Source organism: Desmodus rotundus, chromosome 8 (genome assembly GCF_022682495.2).
Source record: "Desmodus rotundus isolate HL8 chromosome 8, HLdesRot8A.1, whole genome shotgun sequence".
NCBI lineage: Eukaryota > Metazoa > Chordata > Mammalia > Chiroptera > Phyllostomidae > Desmodus > Desmodus rotundus.
The window spans coordinates 61,254,430-61,282,177 of record NC_071394.1 but is presented as its reverse complement, the minus strand read 5'-3'; the positions used below and the strand labels follow the sequence as shown (position 1 = coordinate 61,282,177).

Below are 27,748 nucleotides of genomic sequence, written 5' to 3'. Positions count from 1 at the left end.
ACAGGACAATGCTCCAATCAACTGAGCCACGCTGGCCAGAGCTATAAACATACATTTTATATATTTATAGTTATATTACATATGTAAAAACAATTAACCACATGCATGTCATCCTTTCAGAGAAGGAGTGCTTTTTGGTTGCTGAAAGGGAACATGTAATCTTCCTGATATCCTAAATAAGTGTATACATAACCTTCAACGGTTTATGACTACTAGAAATTTTCAGGAGAATCATTCATAATTAGAGGTACATCTCTCTTCTAAATAACAACATTACTGCTTTGCCCTAGCTGTGCTCCCTCAATGTATATTAAGTCACTGTCTGCTGAAAAATAGCCCCGATGTCTTGTATATAGTGCAATAAAACTCCCAGTAAGCCAAGAAACAAATCATGCAAAGTGAATTGGAAGTTGGAAGAGGATATTTAGCTCTTTTAAGAAATGCTTTCTCCAGCAGAAACATTAATACCTGTCTTAAATTAAAAGGAAAGAAGGAAGTGAGGAGATGAAATTAAATTGACTAATATTTCATCAATTTGTTCCCTAGAGCTGTAATATAGTGGTACCAAGATATCCTTATTAGTCTTAGCTTCTCTGGGTTTTTCCTTTTTTTTTTTTCTTTCTTCTAGTTTGTATTGCTAACTTTGACACATTATCCTATTTGTTTTTGCAAGACATTTACCATTGTATTGTACGAGCTATTTGCTGCTCTAATTTCTCCTAAGTAAATCAGTGTTCAGACTCCATGTTTGCCAAGAATGAGAACATGCTGCAGTTCAGATTTAATTATTCTCAGTTGTGGAGTGGACATCTACTGTTTGAGGCAGTGTTTTCAGGTTTGAGGTGGCCAACATCCATCCCCACTTCTTCGGGTAGGAGCACCTGGATTAAGCTTTAGCACACCTCTTCCCCCCACCTCCAGCCACTTCTCATTCAGGAGGGTCCTGATGGCTGACTCCAGAGGTAGTTCCATGAGTCAACCTTGTCCAATCAAATATTCTGGCTCTGGAATTTGACTCTTGAGCAGAAAAACAGCTTGCTCAATTTTCCTGACAACTGGCTGGCTACTCAGAAGGCAGAGTCTCTCAGATCTGGCTGCCATGAGCTCCAGAGCCTCTCTGGTCTCTGATCTTCCTGATTTTTGCATTTTAAGCATTTCCAAATCTCTTCTAAGAAATCCAAGTTTATCTTTTAAGTTATCTTGAATATGTATCTTATGGCAAAAATGAAGGAAAAAACCTAACTGATATATTGGAAAACATTTTACTTAAAAATACAAAACCCAACAGAGTAGCTATTCTGTATTACCCAAACGACTGTCCCCCCCTCCCCCCGAGGTACCATGTACTGTACTGAGACCAATCTTTAGCAAACATCCCAGAATTTACAACTTCCAACAAAAGCCTTCCCATTCTAACGAGGTCTTGCTGGAAACACCTTTAGATGTCTGATTAATACCCTTATTCTTTGTAATACCTTCTTCAATCCAAGGACGATTTGCGTTTTTACACCTTTTCTCTCGTGTTTCATTCTCTTTACTGTCAACAGAGATGCAGGATTATGATTTCCTTTCAAAGCATTTTTCTTTTCAAAGTAAGATGGAACTTTCTGAAAAATTTCTTTTTAACAATTTGCCATTTTAGTACTTTAAATTATCTGAGCATTAATTAATAATGATCTTCTTGCCCAAGACCAACCAATAGAAATATAGTGTGAGCCATATATGCAATTTTAAATTTACAAGCAGCCAAATTTCAAAAGGGTAAAAAGAAACAGGTGAAATAAATTTTAATAATGTATTTTATTTAACCCAATACATCTAAAATAATATTTCAACATGAAATCAATATAAAAGTATTAATGAGACATTCTACGTTCCTTTTATACTAAATCTTTGAAATTAAAAGATTTGGGTGTCAGGGTTTTATTTCATTTTATTTTAAAGATTATGTATTTATTTACTTATTTATAGAGAAACTATAGATCTGTTGCGTCTCCTACACCCCAACCGGGGACTGAACCCACAACCCAGGCATGTGCCCTGACCTGGAATCGAAACTGTGATCTTTAGCCTCATGGAGCAATGCCCAACAAAATGAGCCACACCAGTCAGGGCCACGGTTTTATTTTAGTTGCTCTGTTGTTACTTGTTAGCTTTTATATTCCTTTAAGTATTAGGGGGTTTTGACCCAGGATGCAGTTAGGTGACTCAGTATCATTTCATTCTTTTGAAGTTTACCTTTAAGTTTTTCAGGGTGGATCCAGACATCCTTTAGTTGAGGCAAAATTTGACCTCACTACTGAGGCAATGCCCTTCTGAGGACTCAGTCTGATGCCCCCTGTATCAGGCCTTTCCACAATGGCTAGTGGGAACACAAACTGTTCCTGGCCCTGCGTGAGCTCTGGGATTGATCTGCCTACTTCTCCCCAGTGTTTCTTCTGGGCCTCAGTAAATTTGTAACACATGTACGCAGATCAGCGCTCAGCCAGACTGCAGGGACCCCTCTGCTGATCTGATCTCCAGAGCGTGCACACACACTCTCTCTCTCTCTCCTCCCCCTCTAAGACCACCAGGCTCTCTTTGAGTTCCCTCCCCTGTGAAGGCAGTGAGCTGGGGCAGTGAGGACTCACTTTATTGGTTTCTTTCTCAGGAATCAGTCTAGGGCTGTCTGTTGTCCAATGTCTAGAAACTGTTGTTTCATGTATTTTGTCCATTTTTGAAGATAGAAGGTCAATCAAGTTCCTGTGATGGCCCAAAAGATGTAAAAACTTAATCTCCATTTATTTATCAAATATTTCCCGAATGCCTACTGTGTACAAGGAACTATGCAGGGTGCTGGGGGTACCCTATTGAACTGAAAGAGATACAGCTCACACCCTTAAGATCACCACAGACCAACAGGGAAGAACAGTGATAATTGAGTAATAATTCAAGTAAATACACAAAGTGAACCGTGACAGGAGAGAAAGCAGTGTGCTATGGACTCATTTAACAGGGAGACCCAATTTTGTCTGTGCATTTAGAAAAGTTTCCCAAGATAATGAACATTTTAACTAAGACTTAGGAAATAAGATTTGGTACCTGTGTTGTGGAGGGTAAGAAGACTACTAAGAAGAACAGCAATATGCAAAAGGCCTGTGGCAAGATCGGTCCATTAGAGATCAAGTCCAACCCTTAGCTTCCCCAATAAAGACAAAAAGGCTTGGAGTTCATGCCTCTTCCTTACTGTGTAAGTGGCAGGGCAGGGGCCGGAATCAGGACCCTCTCTCCACATCCAGTGTTCTCTCCATTTCACTATGTTGCTAAGCAAATGTAGGGAACACTAGAACATTTTATGTAATGACATTGTCATTTTATGCTTCACGACATATTTTGGGCAATACATAACTTTGTAATATACTTCCATTTAAAAATAATTATATAATAATTTCTAAAGTGAGAGAAATGTTATAAAACAAATTTCAGAATGATGTCAGGCTATATCAAACTGCTTATTTTCCCAAAAGTTAAGGGCATCAGTCAACTCGAAATTAACCAATTTGCTGGTACAGGATGTTGACAGTGGAAGAGGCTATGTGTGTGGGGGCAGGGATATATGGGAACTCTGTACTTCCTGCTCTATTTTGCTGTGAACCTAAAACTGCTCTAAAAAATAATGTCTACTTAGAAAGGAAAAAAGAAAAGGCAATGTTTTGATTGCTGGAAATAAAAAGATTTGACACAGTAAAAAAATAATAATAATAATAATTATAGCCAAAATGTCATTCAAGATATACTTTTAAGGGCCTATATTTTAATGTATTTACAAGAAATAGGCTGCAAAGTGTAAATTAAAGAACAAGAGAGCATAGGACGGAAAGCATGAACATTTACACATTCAGCCACTGAAGCAGCATCATAATGGCCCCAGGCTGTCACACAGCTTCCTAAGCCGCTGAATGACACTCAGGAGATCCACGCTCAGTGGCGTGAGTTCCTAGCGCTTTCAGACATTCTGGGAAATGCACACTGCCCCATTCCAAGCTTAATTGGCATAATAAATGTCAATTTAAAATCCTTTAAGATTTCAAATTACAAAACTAAAGTGAAACTATGTATAGACTGGCACAGGACTGCCCCACATGACATCTCTTCTACTAGAGACACTGTGTATTTCCATCTACTGTGGGTACCATATCCACTGACATGGAAACACAGCCCACTTGCACTTGCATAGAATAGAAAGTCATTGTTCCAGCTATCACAGACACATCACTCTTCAATGGCTTCTAAACGATTATATGTTTTATATGTGAACAGATGTCAGTTTCTTGTCAACAGAGAGAGCACCACCTATGTTCCAGGACAGGAATTCAGTAGTGAGCAAGGCATGGGCCCCTCCCATCCTTGCAGAGAGGTCCTCCAAGATGCCACCAGTAGTCCCTTTCCATCCCTGCTTCTGTCTGGTATGACTCCTTTCTTTAACTTTTACTTATGAGGCTTAAAACACAATTACTCATCCAGTGTAAATGTGAAACAGGGTCTCTGTTAACTTCTGAACTTGGCAAAAATATTTTTTATGTCCTATATGGAGGTCATTAATTTAGGTCTCAAAAAATTCCATTTCCCTTTTAAGTAGCCCAAGCTGCCAAGTGTTTGATGTCATCCTCCTCTTCTTCTGCCCTCCTAGAAGAGACTGGAACATAAAATGTATAAAAATAAGTAATTGGTGACATTCATACTTTAGCATTAAAAACAGGTATGAATTATGTCTACAAAGGTGTATAAGGGGATACCCCCCCAAAATGGAATTACGTCCTGGAGGGTGGGTCCCTTGTAGTACAGGCTTCCCCCACTAGGTGAGTGTTCTAGGAACCCATCTGCATCAGTGTACCAGCTTGTTGGGAGCTATCCTGCCTGGTTTCAGGAGCTGTAAATCGCCGACAGGCAAAAAGGCCCCACAGCTAGGAGACCTTGGGACCATAAGCTACTAAGGAGACAAAACTTATCCTCCCAGCAGGGATACAGCCTCTGCCCCCTTTACTTCACCCTGCTTGGCCCCTGGAGGATGGCTGGATTGTCCATGATGGGTAAGATTCCTCAAGGGAAGAACAACCTAAGACAGGCATAGTCGAGAAGGGGACATCAGGGAAGGACTTAGGGGATTGTGGAGGAGGGACAAAAGATCCTCACCCCTCGGCTTTATCATAGCCTGAGTCCTCATTCTATCTGTAAAAAGTCTCCTAATCTCTTGGCTGCCTGGCTTTCCCTGCCTGATTCAAGCCTGAAGCAATGCCAAAGGAAGGTGCATGCAGTCTTGTGCCAGAAAGGGCGGTTCCTGGTGGGGGACGATCAGGCCTAAGAAAGAATCCATAAAGTCCTGTGAAACCTGCTTTGCTAAGAATGTCTTCAATTTAAATGTTAAGGGTCCAGGCACAAAATAAGTTTGTTTCCCAAGCTCTTACAGCCAACTGGCATCACCCTGTCTACCAGACCCTGACACAAAAGGACACCCATGACCCCGGAAATATTATTTGTAAACCATACCTCCTTTCTTTGATATGCATCACTATGCAAGCTAAACTCAATAAAAGCCCATTGAAAGAGAGGCTCAAGACTTTTCTCCTCTGAGAGACTGGTCAGCCTTTCCTCCCCAAGCAGATCATGTCTTGGTAGACTTATTCTCATCCGTGGTGGCTGTGGGATCTCTGTGGGACAGAGCCCCCCACACCAGCTGGCATTGTTGTGAGAGGCTGCATTCAGCTTCAGTGAATTTTTTTGACTCTTTCAATGTTTTCGCCCATTTCATGGTGGGTGAGTTACAAGCACACCTGCCCACACTGCAATGAGTGTTTAGCAGTTTTTGACCAAAAACAGCATGACCCCTGTTCCCCACCCTCCTTATTCACTCAGTCTCACCCCAAGGGACTTTTTTGTTTCCCCAGATGAAAAAAGTCCTCAAAAGTAAATGTTTTGCCAATATGAAAGAGGTGAAACAAAAAACGGCAGAAGCACTAAAAGGCATCAGAATTGACAACTTCAAAAACTGTTTTGGGCAGTGGAAAAAAGTGTCAGTAGGTATATTGCATCAAATGGAGAATACTTTGAAGGTGATGGAAGTTTAAACATGTAAGAATAAATACACAATTTTTATAAATAAATTCCATTTTGGGGGGCCCTCTTGTATATTTATGGAATATAAAATACAAGTGCTAACAGAGATACAGATCAGGCTATCATTGTAGGCAACTATGTGACCACAGGTAGTGGAGGTGGGGACATACCTGCTTGGGACCTCTGTGCAGTGGATGACGCGCCCCTCATTCTACCTGGCATTCTGTCCGGCTGTGCTGGGAGGGAGGAGGAAGGCACATCTGGAAGTCGAATATTTGTCATCTTCTTATTTAATTCTTCCTGCTCCAATTCTTCCAGTTCTGCCATCAACTCATCCTGATCACAGAAGAAAGAATTACAGAGTTAGTGTTTCAAGCAGTAGGTTTCCTCAGACACAATAACAAGAACATCTGCTACCCAATTGATATGTGAGAACCCAGTCAAATGGAATATTTATGTTAAGACTAAGTCTTTTTTGCAACACTGAGCAATGATTAAAAAATGAATATTTGGGGTTGTGCAAATTTGTCATAGCTAATCTTATAAATACTTCAGTAAATAGTTATTCAAATAATTTGTGCTAACTGAATAGAAAACTTCCACAGTTCCCAGGAAATCTACAGCTTGCCCATCCCTTTTCCAATGCATCTTTTCTTTTCTACTGTTAAAAATTAAGAAGCTGTGAAACCTTAACTGGAGGTTATATTTTCATTTGGGTTAATGTTATTAAAAATAAGCAACAGGTATAGCAAAATTTATAATGTACAGAAAGTAAAAAGAATCAAAGATACTATGATTTCTTTGTTAAATTACCCAAGCCAATATGTGTTTGGGTTATGTAAATTTCAACCCAAGGTAGGTACACTGTATTCCTTTCTTTTAGCAACAATCTCAGAGGGTCTGGTTTAATCCTAAGCTACTCTCTATCCCGAGAACCTTAGACACACAAGACTAGTTGGGGACTTTAAGAATGTAAGTCACCTTATGACAGGTAGGTGATGACTTGTGGTAGTCCAGATCTACCTGGCTCCATGTGTCCTCAGGTAGAGTTCAACCACTGAGAGAGGCCCAGAGTCTAAGCTAAATTTGTCATCATTAGAATTTTGAGGTTGTCCCCATTACAAATGACCTAAGACACTCTTATATTTGTTCAAGGAAAGTCTTCATCTATTCATTCATGATTGAACAAACTGATTGAGAGCTCACTCCTGGCCAGGTACAGAACTTGAACCAGGGAAGCAAAGTTCAACCAACAGTCCCTACCTGGAAGGAGCTTATTACTGAATGTAGGAGAAAGGCACATAAACAAATATTTATCCTGTATTAAAATGAGAGTAATAATACTAGGGACCAAGAGAGGAGATATTTAAGCCAACCACATTTCATGAAGTCAATGGGCATTAGGCAGCGAACTAAATGATTGACCACTGTTCTATCTACCTCATGAAAAGGGGAAAAAAACACGAAATGCATGTGAAATAGTGTGGTCAGTGTAGTTGTGTGCTCTGTGGTTGTCCACAGGCTATCTAAATGGAGTGCCTTCAGAATCAATACTCTGATGTCTTATTTTTGCTCACAAAACAATCAGGAACAAATGCAGCAAATGTAGTAACAGCAGAACACACTGTGCTACACTGAGCGTGCACCCAGAGTTCCCTAGTGTGCAGTAGTGATCAACACCACCAAAAAAATACTGATATTTTCTTTAGCAAATAGCATGACAGAATAATCCTCTCCTCCCTCGTTTTCAGACTCTAGGTACCAACCACTTATTTATTCACTGATAAAGGGATTTTAGAATTTAAGAAATTTTAGAGATAAGGTAATGAGCCAGTAATTCTCATTTTATAGATGAGAAAAATGAAGGGCCAGAAAAGTAAAGGGACTTACACAAAGTTTAATAATAAATGTCAGAACCCAGATGTCATAAGCCTGGAGCCCTATGATGCCTGGTAGTCTAACCAGGGTGGGCAAACTGTCTCCAAAAAGCCACACAGCGCTAATTTAGGTTTCACCACACATGGTCTCTGTCAGTCTTCTCTATTGCAATTGTTACTGGTGTTGTTGTCTTCTACAACCCTTTAAATGTGTAAAAAGCATCCTCGACAGGTCACACAAAAACAGGCCATAGGGTGTGGCCTGAATGCTGAGCTACACCATTTTTTAAAGTTCTTGACACCCAATTCTCATCTTCTAGGGTTCTGTAGAACCAGGTCTTCCTCATTAGAAGCTTTGTTTTTAATACCAGGTAGGTGTAGGAAGTCAGAGTCTTCACCATGCTACCCTAAGAACTGGAAACATTTCTAAATGTTACGAACATCTGGGCTTTGAGTATCTGTATGAGTATGGGTGCTTTGAACAGAACAATTGAAATTCACAGCCCAGATACCATTCTAAAGAGAGTCTGTTTTATTGGACTGATGAATCCAAATGGAATGTGTGTGTTAATAATGCCCATCCACATTTATTTTGTTCCATAGCCTGAGTAATGAACGGAGACAGCCTAACCTCTAATTTAACAACCACAGAGCATGATACGTCTGTTTCTCGCAGAGTGACAGTCTGTTTTGTTCTGTGCAGATGTGCAAGCAGCGATTCCTCCTTGTAATGGGCTGATTAGGGTTCCACCATTAAAAGTCACTAACTTTATATAATCACAGACTGCTTTTCTTAATAGCTAGAAGCTTAATTAGGAGGCTGTTTGCCAAACCGTATTAATCTTTCCTTTAAATCAGAGCTACCGACACTTAATTTCCCTCTTAAGTATGTTTCTAGCAAGTATCATTTATTCTTTTATGGTACTTTAGGAAATACTGAGGCGCCTTCTCTGCTGTAGATGGTGGGAAGCTGTCTTTTTTAGCAGCCGTAACACTCCATTCTTCATACCACGTTACCCACCTCATCAAAGTCATCACCAAATCCAACCCGCTGAGAAAATGCTTCGGAGATTTCTTGGGCAACATCCTGTTGCTCTGTGATCTCTTGCATCAAATCATCTATTTTGTTCAGATCCCTGGGAAACATTTTGTTAAAATATTTTAGAATTTTACTTTAAAATTACGAATTTAGATATACTCCCATATGAAAGAATGAGTCAATTTAATATAAACTCTTAGTTATTTCCATAGGATAACAAAAATTCCCGATGATAACATTTATTAACTTTAAAAATAATTTACATTAAAAAAAAGAATGATCCTGTACAGGCATCTATACACTAAGTATTAAACAACTGCTACATTTGGGAGTCACTAAAGAGCAACTTATCTTATAATTTACAATATTTATAGGCTCCTTTTGAAATTCTGTCTGTCAGGGCATTTGGAAAATTTAAATATATGCTACTACGTATGGACTCTGCAGGAAATGGTGCTGTGGAACCCTGAGGACCACAGTGGCTAAGATAAGCCAGGACAGCTTTCCACAGCTGCCACCTGACAGCAGCCTTTCATAGAAGCTGAGTTCTGGAGCAAGAGGACAATTTTCCAGAATGCCTAGTTGCTCTAAGGTCCTCACTCCCTGAGGACCACCCCAGGCCTGCTGCTGTCCTTGGAGATGACAGGTGAGGGCAGGATTAGGCCTAGGAAGCCGTCAGAAGAATCAGCAATGTCAGCAAAGGAATCTGGACAGCTTCTTCAAAGGCAGTTTCTAGCACCTGAGCGGCCCTTAACCAACAGCCTAAGCTGCCAGGGTCTGAATGACAGGATCTGGACTGCGTCTCTAGGACCCTGTCTCTGAACCATCCCTCCAGCTCTGAAACTAGGCCAGAGCTGGAGGGATTGGGTACCAGAAAAGTGACAAGTTTTCCCTTTATTAGGCAACTTAAACACAGAAATTTTGATTCTCAATGGAGTAAGTCTTATAGAAAGTTTCTGTATGTGGAAAAAGCTGAGTACTTTGACATATTTTCATGTAGTAATGAAAAAGAACACTTCTTACCATTCTCTAACCACCCCAATTCTCATATTTAAAACAAATATATAAGGAATTTATTTTTTAAAGGGGGTATAGGAAAGGTGAAGTTAAAGTTTGGGCCTGGGGTGAATTTTTCTCAAAAGGAGCACAATGAGATGATGTTGATAAACCACCTGTGATTTGGTGATACACGTTCCAGATGCTGACATGTAAGCCTTTTTAAAAAGATGGAGTGTCAGATAATTGTCAGGTTACTGGTAAACCTCAAGGGCAAAATAAATGTCCTTCATGTTTGCATGTTTTTTATTTTGTTTTCTGCCACTATCACTTCTAAGCTTTCTCTGAGGGACCATTCCATTCTGACATATCAAAGAGCCTCAACAGGATAAGCCCATTCCTGCTGAAATCATCAAACGGCTCTTCCAACTGAGAGGGCACTTACGACAGAGGGAAGGAAGGTCACTCACATGTTTTCATGAACTGCTCTCATTGCCTTGGCCGCCAAGCCCATGTTCCTCAGCACCTCAGCATTGGTGTGTGAGTTCTCTAGGGCTTCTCTCTGGAACTCGATCGTGGACAGTGTGCCATCAATCTGAGTGAGCTGCTTCTCAAACCTCTTCTTTCTCTTCAGTGCCTGCAACGCAGCTAAATAAGGGAGAAGCCACATTTATAAGGAGAGATCCCAATCACGAATGTCGAGAGACATTCGTTCAGCACCAACTGGTGACAGTTGGCATTGTTGGCACCTACAGACAAAGAGGAGACCAGATGGAGCAGAGGAACTCCAGGGTGAGAGCCGGACCAAGTGCTACGCCCTCAAACATTTTCAATGGCATTCTTTTCTTCCAAAGTTCTGGCAAGTGTCAAATGAAAACTACATTTCCACATTCCATAAAATATACCACAGAAATTGGATTTTAAAAAACAATAGGTATAAAAATATGAATAAAAATGTAACAAGAAAATAAACCTTTAGAGGAAAAAAGAACTTTAATGACTGTTTATTCTACCCCTGCTTCCTCATTTCAAAGACAAGTTAATCAAGACCTGGAGAAATTACATGACTTGCTAGAAGGTAAACAGTGAGTGGCTGTCTGAAACCCAGGAAGCCAGCTGCAAGTCTTGATCTGAAAGGATTATGAGATGGCCAGTTACCGTATTTTTTGGACCATGAGATGCACCTAGGTTTTAGAGGAGGAAAATAGGGGAAAAAATTTGAAGCAAAAAATGTGGTAAAATATTTAATAACATAAATAACATAATATTTCACCAATGTAAATGTAAGTTACATTCAGACTATAAGATGCACCCCCCATTTTCCTCCCAAATTTGGGGGGTGCGTCTTATAGTCCAAAAAACACGGTACATCTTTCCCTGAGTGGCCGGGAAAGCAAGCTGCTAGAGTCACATGCAAGGATTAGCTGGTGAGAGAAGAGTGTTGCCTTCAGAGAAAGATATCTAAATTCCCAGCTATTAGCATTTTAACAAAATAAGCTTATCAGCTTCTCTCAGAAATCACAAAACCAACAGAGTTCTTTTGACTATGGCACCTTGGAAGGAACCCCAAAACAGGCACTAAAATGTGAGTTGTGATAAGGCTTTTAGGGAGAGTGCAGGGAAAGAGCAGCAGAAGAAAGTTACTAAGAAGATAATTAAATGGAACTGGCAAAACAACTCAAATAGGTTAATGGTTTCAAAGTGAAACATGCAAGTTATTGCAACAGATTTCTGAGAGAAGGTTCTTTTCTAACTCAGTTTTGGTCAATTTTTTCTTGTAATTTCAACATGTTTGGTTTATTTATTCCAGTGCTTTTTGTTTGATGCACAGAAACTCATAATCATTATACTTTCTTGTTCAGTTTTATTGGTGATCAATATGAAATATTTACTCTCTGTCCCATTAATCTTTTTTTGCCTTAAATTCCATTTTGTTTTATATTTAAATTAACATTTTTGCTTTCTTTCTGTTACAATTTGCCTATAATAACTTTACGGGAGCCTGTACTTCAAGAGTGTCTTATATTTGCTCTTTTTTGGTAAACTTATTATGACAGCATACAGCTGGATATTTGTGTGATTGTTTTTAACCCAGTCAGATAGTTTCTATCTTTTAATGTAAGACTTTAACTTATTCTTCTTTATTGTGATAACTGATGTTATATAATGTGATCTTTTTACTGTCATCCTTTTGTTTTCTTTTGTATATATACATACATATGTACAGTTTCTTTTGTCTTTATGTAGATTGATCAAATATTCCTTGTATATTTTCCCCCTTTAATTTGTTGGACAGTTACTTATACTAAATTTATTCTCCTAATGAATACCCTTGCATTTAAATATACACATATAATTAAACTTAACTTTCTATCCATGTTGAAAATTAATTAGTATCTGTAATGTATTGTTCCCAAAAAGATTCCTTTCCTACCCCAAACCTTCTAATGTTTGACTAAAGTAATCTGCAATTGTATTATCAATTCCAGATGATTACTAGTTGTTTTTAATTATCTTTTTAATTCTTAAGGAAACTTTTCTTAGCAATTGCATTAAACTTGACAGACACGATCTCAACAGTTATTTGCACTCAACTATAGTGTTTGCTGGCTTATTTTCTTACTATTGCTTTGGTAACCTAATCATCCTTTCTTGGATTTTTTTTTACCGAAATAAATCTTGAATTTTTTTTTTCAGAAAAGTAACATAGATATAAAGTCTCTGAACTCCTACAGGTCTGAAAATGTCTTTATTTTGTTTCAAAGTTGAATGATAATTGGAATTTTTACAGAATTCTAGGTTCAGAATATTTTTAGAATTTTAAGACACTATTCTATTGTCATTGGGTAGCCAATACTTCAAAAGTTTGATAATAATAATAATACTCTTCTCTTCCCCTTGTAGATAATATGGTTGCTTGTTTCATCTCTGAAAATGTTTAAGATCTTTTTTACTTTGGAATTAGGACATTTTATGAGTATAGGTTTAGGCACATGCCTTTTTTTTCTTAAGTAAAAATATTCACGTATTTTTATTCTCAAGAGTCAAATCTTCCTTCATCTTAAGGAAATTGTATTCTTTAATTTTTTGTTACTTCTTTTCTCTCCATTATTTCTGTCTTTCTTCTGAAATCCCTACTCATTTTTATATTATTATCTATACTGTGACCCTGCCCAAACCATTCTATCTATTTTTCTCTTCTTTGAAATCCCTACACAATGAATGTTGAATTCCTTGGGTCTGTCCTGAGTCTATCAATGTATCTGTCTTTTTGTTCTGTGTTCTCGGAGAATTCCTTAACTTTATATTTCATATCACTAACTAGTCTTCATCTCTATTTATTCTTTCTTTGCCCTATTTGTTTTTAACTATATTTTTAATTTCTAAGAACTTTTTCTTCTAGCTGTTCATTTATATGATAACCATTCTTGTCTTACAAGGCAATAGCCTCTGCAACCTCCCTGAAGATACTAATACAAGTTATGTTCTCAATATTTGTTTATTTCTTACATTAGCTCTTTTGCTTGCATATTTCGATGCTTCTCTTTCATGCAATTACCTTTCCTCAAAATTCTTCTGATCTTGTATTACAGGTTTATATGTATAAATAAAAGACTAGAATAGTTAGTGTGAGTAGATGTGCCTCTTGTAATTACCTAAGTGTGTTCCCCATGGGGCCTGTCTCTTGAAAGTGAAGGCTGCCCACAGCTCTGAAGAAGTGAGTGCGGCATGCCAGGAGGCAGGCTGCCTGTACTGGGTGGGGAATTAGACAAGCTGGGGGGTCCTACAGTGCCAAAGAAAGGTTTTAATTTGGATGATGGATACTCTTCTGAGTGGTACTTTCTTCCACATCCCTGCCTTCCCTGTAGACTATGGAGGCTCTGTTCTGCTTCTCTCTCCAGATGCAACACCACAATTAAGTTCTTGCTGAACAGCACTTACACTTTATTTATAGAACAGTTCTATTTGTTTAGTAATCTGTCCTTTAGGAAAGAACAAAAACAATCTTTTTAAAGTTATCTGGCATAAAGGCCTTCCAACAATCTCACTCTGCAGAGAGGCTCATTACATTAATGACCAGAGTTGTGTGAGGGTGAATGGCCAATGGGCCTCCCGCCACCCTATGCTAACACCCTGCCTACGGGCCTGCAGCTACTGCTGCATTTATCCAACTGTATTATAATTATTTGTAAAATCTATTCCACTCCTCCTCCCCTACACTAACTACAAACCCTTGGATGCAAGATTCTTTTCCCCCATTCCCCCAGCCCCTAGCACACGGCCAACAAGAAACATAACAAAAACCAGCACTGACTGAGTCTCGGCTGCATGCCAAGCTGACGTGCTTTATGTGCATCACCCTCACGGGGTTTCAGTCACCAACCCTCACAGACTCCAGGAGTAGACGTAATTATTGGCCCATTTTACAGAGAATGAAATGCATGAACATTAAATGGATAAATCTGGTAACTTCATGCACATAGTATAATGACAACATGGTTTAATAGAAAAATTATGGCCTTGAGGGACGAGTGTTGATCCTTCTCCCATGACTTGGTCGGTGTATGTTCTTGGCTAGGTCATTTCACTTCTTTAGGCTTCAGTTTGCTGTTCTGGAAATGGGAATGTAATCCCCATAAGGCTGGATGATTTTTAATAATTAATGATAATTTACAGAAAATACTTTATATAGTCCCTGTGCATGATAGAGTCTTAGCAACTAGATATTAGTATTAATAATAGTGATTTATATAACACTCATTAATGAAATTGTGTATCATTTCTGAGGCTACTGAGCAATAACTTACCCATTTATTTCACCACAACTCATCCTGAAAGGAATATAATTTTACAAATCAGTTCCACATTTCAGTAGGTGCAAAACATAATGCTCTTCAGCAAAGTGTCCTAAGAAGCTATACCCCAAATACGCATCTCCACCCACCACCATACCCGGAAGCAGAATGTTCGAAGTGGGTCTCCTCCCAATCTTGCCAGGCTGGTTTAGCGGCTACACTTATTTGGACCCAAAAGCATCTTCTTTTTTTTTAGAAAAATGTTAAGTTCTCCACTAAAAAGTACACCATGTTTCCTAATAAGAACTAATTTTAGATTACTTTCCTGAAAATCAAGAAACACAATTTGGTATAAAAGATGAGGCTTTGGTGTCACCAAATTCACATTTCAATCCTGCCCCTACCAATTAATAACTATCCATAAAACCTTGGTGAATGACTCTTCTTAAGTGATGTTCTCCCATATGAATGATAACAACAACAAAGCAACAATCATGTCTAGAAAATTACAACAGAACCCTGTACTCTGAAGAGAAGTTGCCTACTTTCAAATCCAGGCTCCATCTATCCGTAGTGCTGTGGCCTTCTATGAGTCACTTATTGGAAAGTGCAGATGTAAGTCACTCAGTTGTAGGGGATTAAATGAAATAACGTGAAAAGTATTCAGTGCAGTGCTCAGCACATAGTGAGTATTTACTAAATATCAGGGACTCTGTGATTACCCTCATCTCCTTCACAAGTTTGTCAGAGCTCTACGGCGGGAGCCACCCTGTATAATGCCCAAATTTACGAATGTTTGTTATTGATAATGATCAAATCTGGTTGAACACATAAATGCCTATGTTAATGTATGGTTTTTCCTCTTCAAAATGTTTTTGCTGAAATTAGAACATTCACCCAGAGTCGAGATCTCACCACAATACAATTACCACACCACAAACTACAGACTGGCCTGCCCCGAAGTCCTCAACTCAGAGGGTGCCTGGCAGGTAATGAGGGTCAGGGAATTAGAGAGAGATTAGGGGAATGGCCATCTGTGTCTGCTCACCTGTGAAAGAGGAGGAGATAGAGGAGCATTTCTCTGCTACAACAATAGAAGATGCTGCCAACGTGACAATAAATGGCAGTGACACAGGCCCTGTATCAGGGATTCCACAGGAAAAATGGATGTCTGGTGACTGCAGAACATAAAAAAGCCTGAGCTCATGGAGGCAAAACACTCAGGTCTAGATCATGGCTTCCACCAGTCAAAGAAGCAAGAAATCTGGATTTGCATGCAAAATCCCCACATTTAAAAGCTGACTTACAATTTTCAAAAAAACCTGTGTGAGCAAAACTGATGATTCCTGCATGACTGGATCTGGCCCCAGGACACCTGACCCGTCTTTCGACATCTGCCAGGCACAGTAAGCTTTCTCACAAACATGAAGACAAGAGGTTTTTTGTTCCAAAGAGCCAAGAGGTGTCCGGGAGCAGTCTCCCTGTGAGCTGCTTCTCACATGAAATGATGATGCCACAGGCCAACCATGAGTTGGACAGGCTCTGACTTTGTTTCTTAATAAACAATTGGGGAAAGTAACAGCCCTACTTTTTCAAAGACATGCAACAAATTCTGCAAATCAAGCATTGCTTGTGATTTGGCAAAAAAGGACATGTTTAGAGCCGTACCACTTAACCTGTGGAGAAGCTGCAATTTAATCTTCCAAGCTCCTGCGTGTGCATTAAAGCACCTGCTGAAACCTGGATAACATCCTTCCTAAAACAGAGGAATTTACTGTGTTCCTTTGTGGTAGAGAAACAGCCAGGGGTGGAAATTTTGTCTCCTCGCCTAACAGTGACACAGCCCCTCAGCAATGGAGTCACAGAACAATGTCCCTTGTGTTCTGCTCCTGGGGGAGCCATGAAGAACCCTCACTCTAGTCCCCTCAACTGGGACTGAAACTTAAAAATTACCCCTTTGATGAAATCCAACCCTATGCAACTTTACTTTGCTGCCAGAGGAAGGCTTCAGTCATCTATGAAAAATAACAAAATAGCAGAAAAGAGTGGCAGTTTCATTGCTCATATAATGAGTACAGCACCTGGGTTTTGAAGGTGAACCTGTTGCTCTTTACACATTCAGGGTGTACACATGTGTGCATTGTTAATCTATTAGTTAGCAAAAAAGAAGAACCTTTTAGGAAACATCATCTCCATGACTGCAGACAATTCTGGCTGTGAAATACGAGACTGTGTTATAACAGCTCTCCCCTCTCCTGGAAAGGGATGCTCTCTACAGGAGGACTAAGAGGTAAAGCTTGGAAGAGGAACCCCAGAAAGTGCTTAAGATACAGACGTCACACATAATTGGTTACATTGTCTTTTGTTCTTACTGGGAAGTCTCACAATCATGTTGTTTTATGTAAGAAACTTTAATGTAAGTCCTGTTCTTACAAACAAATCACTTAACTAAACAATACTTTCTGTTTGTGGCAGCTCATTTTAGTTCTCAAAAAACACAATCTGATAAGCATTATCACTAGCATCCCACAAATGGAATAAAACCCAAAATGTTTCAGTTCAAAGTCATGAAACAACTGGGTGGGGTGGGGGGCCTACTAGAAAATTCTGACCTTATTTGGCCAGTGCTACCCCGTTATGAATCCCCTGGCCTTCATCACTTTTATAAACTATTCCTTATCCATTCATTTGTCATGGGACAAGGACACACTGAGGATCTCCCATGTGCCATGCACCATGTGGGCCTCTGCAGGGACAAAGACAGAGGCTACAGTCTCAGAGGAAATGGGCATTCAGCCTCATTCATCATTCAGCGAGCATTTACTAAGCACCTAGTATGATTCAGGAACTGTGCCCGGGGATCCTAACATACATAAGTCACATCCTTCACCTCAAGTAGTAGAGGAGGCAGAGAAGCGTAACAGTCTCAGTGGATACACAGAGGAATGTGTAAGCTCACTCTGGAGAGTGAGGGGAGGCTCCGTAGAGGGGGCCATGACAAAGCAGGTGCCTGCCCACACATTTAGCCAAGCACTGCTCACTAGGGAACATGTGTGACAAAAGGCATTGCACAGAGGATTCCTTCCAGCCTCGACCCTCTCCCCACCCTCCCTACTGAACCATGCCAAGTTCCTGGCTGAGATCCACTAGGAATCAGAGACTGTAAACATCAGAACTGAGCTGATCCCTGCAGCTTGCCAGCTCTGTATTGTCAGAGGTCTCACCAATAGTAAATGTCACAGAAAGGGAAACTGCAAGCTAAAGAAAGACATAGCAATGATGTATGATTAGACAGAGACAGAGCAGATGCCCGGGAGAATGGTGACAGAATGAGATTGCAGAGAGTGAATGAGGGGCATTGTTAGGAACGGGCATTTGGAATACAACTATTGATGTAAGCAAGCCGGTAATGTGGAGCTGAATTCTGTGAAGAGAAAAAATGGAAAAAAATGGTGGTTACTAATATTATAAAATATAAAAGATTAGAAGGAGAGTGATCAGTGCCCTCTCCCATCTCCAGAAAGACACAAATGGACAAAGGAAACTAAGGTTATTTTCCAACAGAAACAATGCTCTCGTCCTCGTTGGAGAGGAGGCAGTTCTTACCACCAGGACATCACACACGGATGATCACAGCAGGTGGATCACAGAGGGGAAGATCATGGCCTCCAAGTGCTATCCACCATGAGTTATTATAAAAGGAAGAAATGCTTGCGTAGAAGACATTTGAAATAAATGCTGAAATTCTTATTTCTTATAAACAATTGCTTCCTTGGTCAATTGCCAAGCAAATAGAATTAATCTGTTATTGGAACAATATACCAATGTATTAATTAAAATCTACTTGATATTCTTTGTTGGACAAAGAATAATGTTGGACATCAGGCAGAATAAATAACTACTTGAATGAGTTTTTTTACTCACTACTAACATTTTTGTAAGCTCACAAATCGGTAACTCTGTAGGCCTGCTACTGCCTAGAATATAGGAGAAAAGAGTATGAATAGCAATATTAAACCCAGCAATATTAAACAGAAAAATTCAGAAGTAGTGATTTTGCTTAATTCTACAGAATAGACGCATGTACCTATTGATGTAATTTTATATTGTGTGTATGTTATATATGTGTGTGTATATGTATGTATGTTTGTACGTGTGTGTGTTCTAGAATATGTTTTTATATTCTACTTGTAAAAAAGTATTTCCTGTTCTATGATGCAGTAATATTCACCACCACTGTGCCTATGGCTTACAGGGACTCCTGAGAACCAACAAACTATAAGCCTGTGGCCCCTCTTGGCTCTCACTGTCTGTAACTGTATGATTACTCCTTTGCGATACTATTACCATCAAATCTTGAGAAATACATAGGCTCTGTCCTCACGATGACTATTACTATTTGAAATTCTTTAAAAAGAGATTTCCTCGCACTTGGTGATGAACTATAATATTCTTGAAATTCTCAAATATAAATAGGAGAACAATATCTAGTAAATCAAGAGAGTTTACATAAAGTTTTTCAAACTGCTCACAAAATTATAGGGTCTTGTACATGTGACCTTTAAAATATGCATATATTGATTTAACATAATCATAATTTTTCTTGCTGCAGTTTTTTAGAAATTTTGAGTTAGAATGCTATCTCTGCTCAGGCTCCAAAGCTATATTTATTTTCATTTTATAGGTATAAAAGATATGGAAAGCATTGCTCATGTAAATAGCGCTGCTCACTGAAAAAGGCCTGTTGAACAATGTTCCTACCGCAGCAAATAAGACACACCCATTATGACTGGGGAGCACACAACCCAATGCGAAAAGACCAAAAGAGTCACTAGAAATTCATGTGAAAATAGAAAATAAATGCCCTAAGTGCCTGTCAAATATTTGGTTGCATAATTTTGTTCCTCTACATTTATATGTAAGCCAAATATAAAATTTAGTCTTTATTTTACTTAAGTTAGATCGTTTTATTTAAGTTAGATGGTTTACATTAAACTTTAATTTTTAAATAAAGAATTTAACTTCTAATGTAAGGTTTTCTGACTTTTAATAGAGAATAATCAGCTTTCCCTTTCCTGTAATTTTAAAAACACCATTCTTGTTTGCTTGCTTTTGAGGGGCTTGCTTTACTTTGATGGCAGCAATGACCGTGTTGGTATTAGAGTCACTAGATTGCTAGACTGAGGAAAGGTTGATGGAGATGGCCCAGGGTGGGTGGGTGAGGGCATTTCTGACTACCCCTCATTCCCTCCCTGCAAACACCCACAAGTGAGAAATACCTGGGTAAAGGGCTTAGCCGTGAACTGAAACAGCCATTGGTCCAGGTTTAGGAGCTCTGACTGCTTTAAAGCAGGACCATATAAACTCTGGACTAAGTCCAAATATTTCCATAAGCAAAATAGCATCAATCAAGGAAATTTCTATTCTTTGATTTATGTAAGTATTTCCCCAAATGTGGTGCTCTATTATCCAGCTTTGTGGAATTTACATGAAGAAGAAGAATGAATGTTCCAATATTTATAATAACTGCTTCAAATTCATGAAGGAAAAAAGCAAACTAGAAGTAAGGTTACATAACACAAGAAACAGTACCAATTACTGTTCTAGAAATAGCTAGAACACGTCGGCAAACTGTCAAAATTGGTGCCACAGAGAATTGAAAGAATGCTTCTAGAATAGAAATACTCTACCCTCTAGTTTATGATGGAAAAAAAAAAGAAGAAGACAGTATGAGTTCACAACAATAAAAAACAAATACCCAACTAATCTCATTGCTGTCTTTACTTTAGGTTCCTGGAAGCTGACTTAAGGAAAAACCAAGCCTACCACTGTCCCTTTAACCTGCTCACATCAGAATCATTCAGAAAGCTGTGAGTAACACAATTCTGAATCTTATTCCAGATCTCTTGAAACAAAATTTTAAAAAGCTCTCCAGGTGATAGGATGACAAGATCACACTGTCAGCACATAAACCAGGATTTGTGAACCAGAAGTGTGTGAATGTAGTCTGGTTTTAGGAAAATAATTCACAAGGTATATTGCGGCATTGTCAGAGAAAAGAGGAAAGTTTGGAAAATTAAGCTGATATGGGGCTACAAATGCAGGTCAGTTGTATTCATCACTAGATAAATAACTCATTCAGTGTTGATTTGTCACACTGGTCATCATGCCCTTGCTGAATCTTATATTAAACACCACTGCTATCACTCAGAGCTTGTCCGGGACTGAGGTCTCTAGTGGCATGTCACGAGGCTCTACCCTCAGTTCTGTCTTATTAAATATATGTAGCAAGGATTTTGATAGCCACAAAAAGGCTGCTGATTAAATTTGTGTCTGATTCAACTAAAAGAAACAGCTCTTAGAAATCGTAATTTTAAGACAACTGAAAATAAAATGATATTTAATATAAATATATGTAAAATCACAAATGACAGTTTAATATATTGATTTAATAAAGGGGAGAAGGTCAATCTGGCTGGGAGTTTTAACTCTTTCCAAATTCAATGGAGAAGGACATGATATAGCATCTGAAAAAGCACAGGCAAACAAGGCTGTTTAACAGAACGAAGAGATAGCAGGGCCCTTGGACTGATGGGTACCTAAGTGTGTGAGAGACAGTAAGTGCTAGGATTCTCTCCAAGGCTCCCAGGGGAGAGGGAGTTAGGAGGAAAGTGAGAAATTTTAAACTACAGTGAAAGTGATAGGGCTCAGAGGCTGGTTCAGGTGTGTTGGGGCCCCCCACCACGGAGTGGGAGCCTGGGGAGCTCTAAGGTTGGGGAGAAAATGGGGAAGGGGACTGAAGGAGGGTCTTATTTCCACTGATCTGTGTTTTCCAGAAGAGAGAATGCCCAGACACTGGTTGTTGTTATTGCCCTAAGAATACAACTCACTCTCCGCCCAGCCCCTAGAGTACAGAGTATGGTACAAAGTGATCGGGTAACCGGAGGCACACAGAACACTTGATTGTGATGCTTGGTTGTCATTTGAACCCTGGAGAATGCTGAGGCCCTTCATGAGGGTTGGGGATCACAGTACACGTGAACCTCCCTAAAGGAAACTGGTTCAGGCAGCTAAGGAGGACCCATCAGAAACTCTGCAAATGGTCCCTCACTGATGAACAGAGGGGCAGCAGAGATATTCTTCATCCAGGTATCCCAGTGAGGATGAAGGAGGGAGGAATAGGAGTGATGAGGGAAGAAAACACGTCAGGTCCTCACACTGTAGTGTGTGCACATCAGAACCACGGAGTCACTTGTTCAAAATTCAGTTTATGGACCCTACACTCGACCTATTAAATCAGAAGTTTAAGGGGGTACTTGTGACTGTACGTTTTAACAGACACATTCCAGGACTTCCAATGCAGGTTACCTAAGGAGCACATTTTGAGAAACTCTTAAGAAAGGAGGTCACCATGTAAGGGATCTCTCCCAGGGGGACTTCTGTCCTCTGGGACCTGTAGTTGGTCTGTCTTATTACACCTCCGCCACGCTTCTGCCCCTGCAACACTGCACCGAACTAGCTGACACAGACATGGTTCTCTTCACACAGAAGTCCTCTGGTCCCCAGTGTCTGCAATTGCAGAATTCAGCTCCATGACAATGATAATAAAAAGCAATTCAAGAGCCCAAAGAGGTTCCAACATTGAGCTAAGCCAGCAGGACTGTGTACACACCAGCTCTGAGGACATCCACATCTGAACCATGACTCTGAAAGCAAATTTACCCTCGTCAAAAAATGCTCAGGCTGCAAAGTAGCTTCTTACTCAAGACTCTGCCTTGGGGTCTCATTCACCAGACACCTGATGAAGAGGTGAAGTAGCCTCAGCACCAGGTTCTCACTGGAATTACATGCAATGATAGGGATTTGGGCTCAATTTGCCTCCTGTCTGTCTCAGCCTTTCTTCTCTAACAGACCAACAGCCTGAGGCCCACAATCCTCCAGACTGGACATCCTTTTTCACATAATAACATTTGGATTTGTTGCTTTTCCTGGGACAAGGTAAGCAACAGAGCCAGGCTTAGTGTGAGGGAGAAAGAGGGTACCTAGGGTGGGAATTTAAGGGGCTTTCACCCACAGGTCACACAAGTGTGTCTTAGGGGGTCTCCCTGGCCTCGCCCTGGACCCAGCCCTGGTGAGGCAAGTTCAGTCTAGGAGGGGAAACTGAGAAAGCCACTGAGGTTTGTTGAGTTTGAGACTCAGAGAAGTGACTCCTGTCCTTAAATATGTAGAAAAAACCTCTTTATGTCACACAGATGGAGAAGATTTATTCCCTGTTATTCCAAAAGACACAATTTGGGCCAATAAATGGAACTTAATAGGAAGCCAGTTTCAGCTTAAAAAAAAAAAAAGAGCTATCGCTACATTAGCTGATATTTATAAAATACTGAATTAAGGGCTACACACAAAGTCATTAATCCTCATAGCTCTGGAATCAACCTTATCATCACCATTATGCAGATAAGGAAACTGAGAATTAGGCCAAGAAAGTGGTCTAAAGTTACCCAGTTTCTAAATGGCAGGGCCTGGCTGGGCCTCAGGGCTGTCTGCTTTGACGCCCTGGCTCTCTACTGTAACACTAAATCACTTTCTATCAAATGTGAAAAAATTGGATCAGAATATTATATTTAAGTGAGATCCCTATGACCATTTCTTGGTCATATATATAGATAAGTATATATATATATACATATATATATATATACACATATATATATATATATACACATTCATAAGGGGGTTAGAACAGTGACCCCTAAGCTATACCATCAATCCATTGTGGCAGGAAGGGACCACAGTGTTCCATCAGCTCCTGAGGCCACCAGCCAGTGAAGCATACAAATATCATCAGTGCCCCTGGAGCCATGATATGAAAAAGGGGAGGAAGCAATGGAAGACTAAGAGGACTTGTATCTCTGCCTCATTAACATTACTATGGATTTAGTGTCCTAATCCTTAGCCTAAGACACTGGAAAGAATCATCTGGTTCCCAAGCCACACCCCAGCCTATTATACCAGAATCTACAGGGCTGGGACCCCGGCATCAAGGGGACTTTAATATACAGAAAGGACTGAAAACTGTTCTAGATAATGGTGGTCAGCAGGAGGAGAAAAAATTTAAGTGATATATAAAAAGTTTGCTTTTCCACAAGCAGATTATTATAGTGTAGGAAATCTACAGTCTCTAAAAAAACTGCATTGAAGACGTCTGACCTCCCAAAGTTTTTAACCAAATTATGTCTTGCTCCAAATGTTACTCTTTTAGATCAGCAGGGCCTCAAATATCATGCCTGTTGCAGAGCCAGTTTGGTGATGCACAGTGAGGGCCGTTCTGGTAGACTATGGTAACTGCCAAGGAGGTTCGAAGCAGGAAGAATTAGCTGCCACTGCACAACCTTGCTACTTGCTATGAGTTATGGTGAAGGCAGGTCTCACGCTAAGTTTTGCAGATATACTTATTAAACAAACACACATTGGCCAAGCAGGCAAAAAGCAGTTTGCCAACCTGTTCCACGAGCTCAGTGAAGTCCCAACTCTCTGTCTCTTTAGGTTCAATACACCGTGACTGAAAAGTTCACTGGAGACACAGTGACACTCCCTGGCACAGTGCTGTGCCCTGTGGGAGGTGCATGCGGTCAGAGAGCCGCCTGAACCAAGGACTGGACAAGGCACTGAGTTGAAGTTGAGACTCAGGTACCACCCTAATGTTGAGTTAATTATACACCCAGCAAATTTCTACCATCCATTCTTACTTAGGGAGCAGGGAAGGGTTTTAAACTACTTTAGCCAGCCCATGTGTTTAGAATACCCACAACTTCACCAGTGAGACCCCATTTCACATTTATTATACTAATATGAATTACTCATTTTACCAATAAAACCCATTTTTGACATACAGAATGCTGTCAAGATTTCTGTTGTTGTTGCCCTGACTGGTGTGGCTCAGTGGGTTGGGCATCATCCCACAAACCTAAAGGCCACTGGCCACTGGTTACTGGCCATGGCACATGCCTGGGTTTTGGGCCAGCTCCCCAGTTGGGGGTGTGCGAGAGGCAACCAATCGATGTTTTCTCTCCCTCTCTTTCTCCTTCCCTTCCCTCTCCCTAAAAATAAATAAATAAATAAATAATTTTTTAAAAAAGACTCCTGTTATTGTAGAGAAATAGATCACTAAAGAATTTGTACAGGCCAGGTGTATGGTCCTTTCTGACACAATGCTAGCTGGCCACTCAACTAGTATTCTTGACATGTTAGGTGGCCAACCACCTCTAGAAGTAACTCTGCTCATCACGTAAATTACGGCCATTCTTGTACCAACAATGAGAAACACAAGGTCCATTTAGTACCATGTATATTGGTCTTTATGACGTGGGTGAAAATATTTCCTGGTGGCTGATGGAAGTCAGTACCTATGTATATATGAAGTTACCTAGTTTATTTGGTGATAATGATTATTAACAATGTTTCCAAAGAATGGTCTAACTGAATTCTTTCCGTAATTCAGCTTATAGATGACCTCTTGCTAACCAGCCTCTCTAATCCCAAAGCCACTGTAGAACCAGGGTTGGGCTAACATCAATGAAGTTCCCAAGGATAAATGACACAAAGTAAATGGCTTTCTGACACCAATGGATAAATTGCACTTGATAGTGGCATTTGTATGTAACTTCCCTGATTTAAGGAAAGTAGGTTGATGTTCTTAGTTTTGTCTTTAGTATTTTTTGGTGTCTTTACAAAGTTTACTGGTATACACTTTAGTGCATTGCCGATTTTAGAACATTTCTATATTTATTTTACATTTTTGTCTTCTGAAAGTAAATCTATATTTTTACCACTTTCTAGAAGGAGATGTTCAATTTTTCAGGTTTTTTAAACCACTATTTACTGAGCAACCACTGTAGAGAGAGCTTTAAACAGATCCAAATGGATGACAAAACAAAAAAGAAAAGAAAACCCTTGACAGACACTAAGCAAATGTCAGAGTGCATATCACATCGGAGAGGGAGATGGAGGAACAGAATGACTGATGCTTTTTTTGGCAAGCCACAGCAGCATAGTTTCCCTGTAGAAATTGCCAAAATATTTTCAGACATAAAGCAAAAATAGAAACCAGCATTTAACTCGAAAACAGACTATAATATGGTCAAAAGTTACACACAGTGGCAGAAAAAAAATAAAACTTGACCTTCTTATTGCTGGTAATAAGTGGGTACAAATGTTTCGGGAGCATTTTTATGAGAGCCACAGGGTTTCAAGGTCAACTCCATTATTCCTTTCCTGTGTTTAACAATGATGGCATCACTTGGAGGGACCTCAGTCTCCCAAGGGTCATTATGACTTAAGGAGGCATTCAAGATTTGGCAGTGCAGAGTCCTGTATGGCCACTTCTATTTCTGGGTCTGCCATTGACCTCCAGTTACAAGAGCAAATCCCTTCAACTTCTTGCCGGATTTTGTATGTTCCCCTGCTGCTGTTTTATTCTCTATAGAGAGCTGTACACTGAAGAAACCAATTAACTCTGGCAAAGAATAAAGGGTTCAAGGTACAATAGAACACTAAGTTTCATTACTGACTCAAAGTTCCTTGAGGGTGGTTGGTAAAAACCAGTGATAGGAACTTCAATAATTAATTCCCTGACTTTTTTGTTTTGTTTTGTTGTTGTTGTTATAATGTCTCACTCACCTTCACTCAGCCAACTGAAGTTTTCAACAGCTGAGGCACCAGAATGTAGTAGAATGTACTTCACTGGCGATTTCCACGCAAATTGAAATGTGTGGTTCAGCATGCAAACACACAGTAGAAAACCTAATATTTAGTGTTGAGGTCAGCAGGGCTGGACTGCGGTGAGACCAGCCAGTTACAATGTTTCAGGGAGCACCAAAAAAAATCAGTAATCAAGATAAATAATATTTTCATGCCATATATTTAAAACAAATGAATGGCAAAATCCATGTTGAAAAAAACAGCACATTTTTTAAAAAAGAATTTTAAATAAGTGTTGTGCACTACACGTAAGAATCAAGAGGGAATAAAATCAATAATACCGATCCTGTCTTTATTTAAAATTTTGATATTTCGTTCATCGTGGATTTTTTGCATTCATTTTGAGTTTTTAAAATATTGCCTATTATTCCTCTTGATCACCTTGCCCTCCAGAACCGTGCCTGGTTCAGCTCCCTGCAGTCCCAGCCCTGGAGGGTCAGTGTCAATTCCTAGAAAAGCTGAGGGAGCACACCTGGCCGCCAGGGGGGCAGGTGTTGTGGGCCAGAACTAGGTGGGTGGGAGCCCACGCCTGGGGCAGCCTGAACCTACCTCGCTTATTGTGCGTGCCGTGCTTCTTGGCCAGCACGAGTTCTCTCTGGATGCGGTTTTCCAGGTACTCCTGTTTCTTGCCCAGCATCTCCTCAGTCTCCCGAAGTCGGGCCAGGGCTTCCTGGGGGCTGGGAGCCGCTCGGCTCTTAGAAGAGCCTCCCCCTTTAAAGAACTTGCCCAACTTGCTCATGTCTGGGGATCTAGGGCCCAGGAAAAATCGTAGTCCGTCTCGGGTTCCGACCTCAAAGGCGGCGCTCCTGGGAATCAACAAGGGTTCGGGGCAGGTGACACACACTCCTGGGTATTTCCTGGCGCCAGCGCCCCGCCCTCTGCCGGGCCGGGAGGGGAGGGCTCTTGTAGTCCAACTTGGCCGCCGGCGCCACTGGAATGGGGAGCTCCGGGACAGCTCGGAAAAAGTGCAAAACTCCGGCAGGACTGCAGCGGAGTTGTGCAGCAGTTGTGGCTTTGTCCACGCTGGGGACGCCCCAAGGTGAAGGAGAGCAAACCCACGTCCCAGGGGTCTTGTGCGGGGCCTGAAAGCGCGCGAGCGCTAGTGTGTGTGTGTGTGTGTGTGTGTGTGTGTGTGTGTGTGTGATGTGACACCCAAATAAAGTGTTTTATTCCACACATGTGCTGTG

At 40.2% G+C, this 27,748-nt stretch overlaps 1 protein-coding gene across 1 annotated transcript; it reads right to left on the bottom strand.

The window, feature by feature from the left end:
* Positions 1–1,781: 1,781 nt before the first annotated feature.
* On the bottom strand, positions 1,782–27,411 carry CHMP4C (charged multivesicular body protein 4C). Its single transcript, XM_024578328.4, has 5 exons — positions 27,111–27,411; positions 10,476–10,653; positions 8,992–9,106; positions 6,264–6,429; positions 1,782–4,675 (listed from the first exon to the last, which is right to left on the bottom strand). The coding sequence occupies exons 1-5, from the start codon at positions 27,298–27,300 to the stop codon at positions 4,611–4,613; spliced, it is 714 nt and encodes a 237-aa protein (XP_024434096.1). The 5' UTR covers positions 27,301–27,411; the 3' UTR covers positions 1,782–4,610.
* Positions 27,412–27,748: the final 337 nt, after the last annotated feature.

Excerpts from the sequence above, each read along its gene's own strand:
- CHMP4C (XM_024578328.4), bottom strand. The coding sequence starts at position 27,300 with ATGAGCAAGTTGGGCAAGTTCTTTAAAGGGGGAGGCTCTTCTAAGAGC. Across the intron at positions 9,107-10,475 it reads AGAGCAGTTCATGAAAACAT|GGATCTGAACAAAATAGATG; the intron begins GTGAGTGACCTT and ends AATGTTTCCCAG. Across the intron at positions 6,430-8,991 it reads TTGGTGATGACTTTGATGAG|GATGAGTTGATGGCAGAACT; the intron begins GTGGGTAACGTG and ends TTCTGTGATCAG.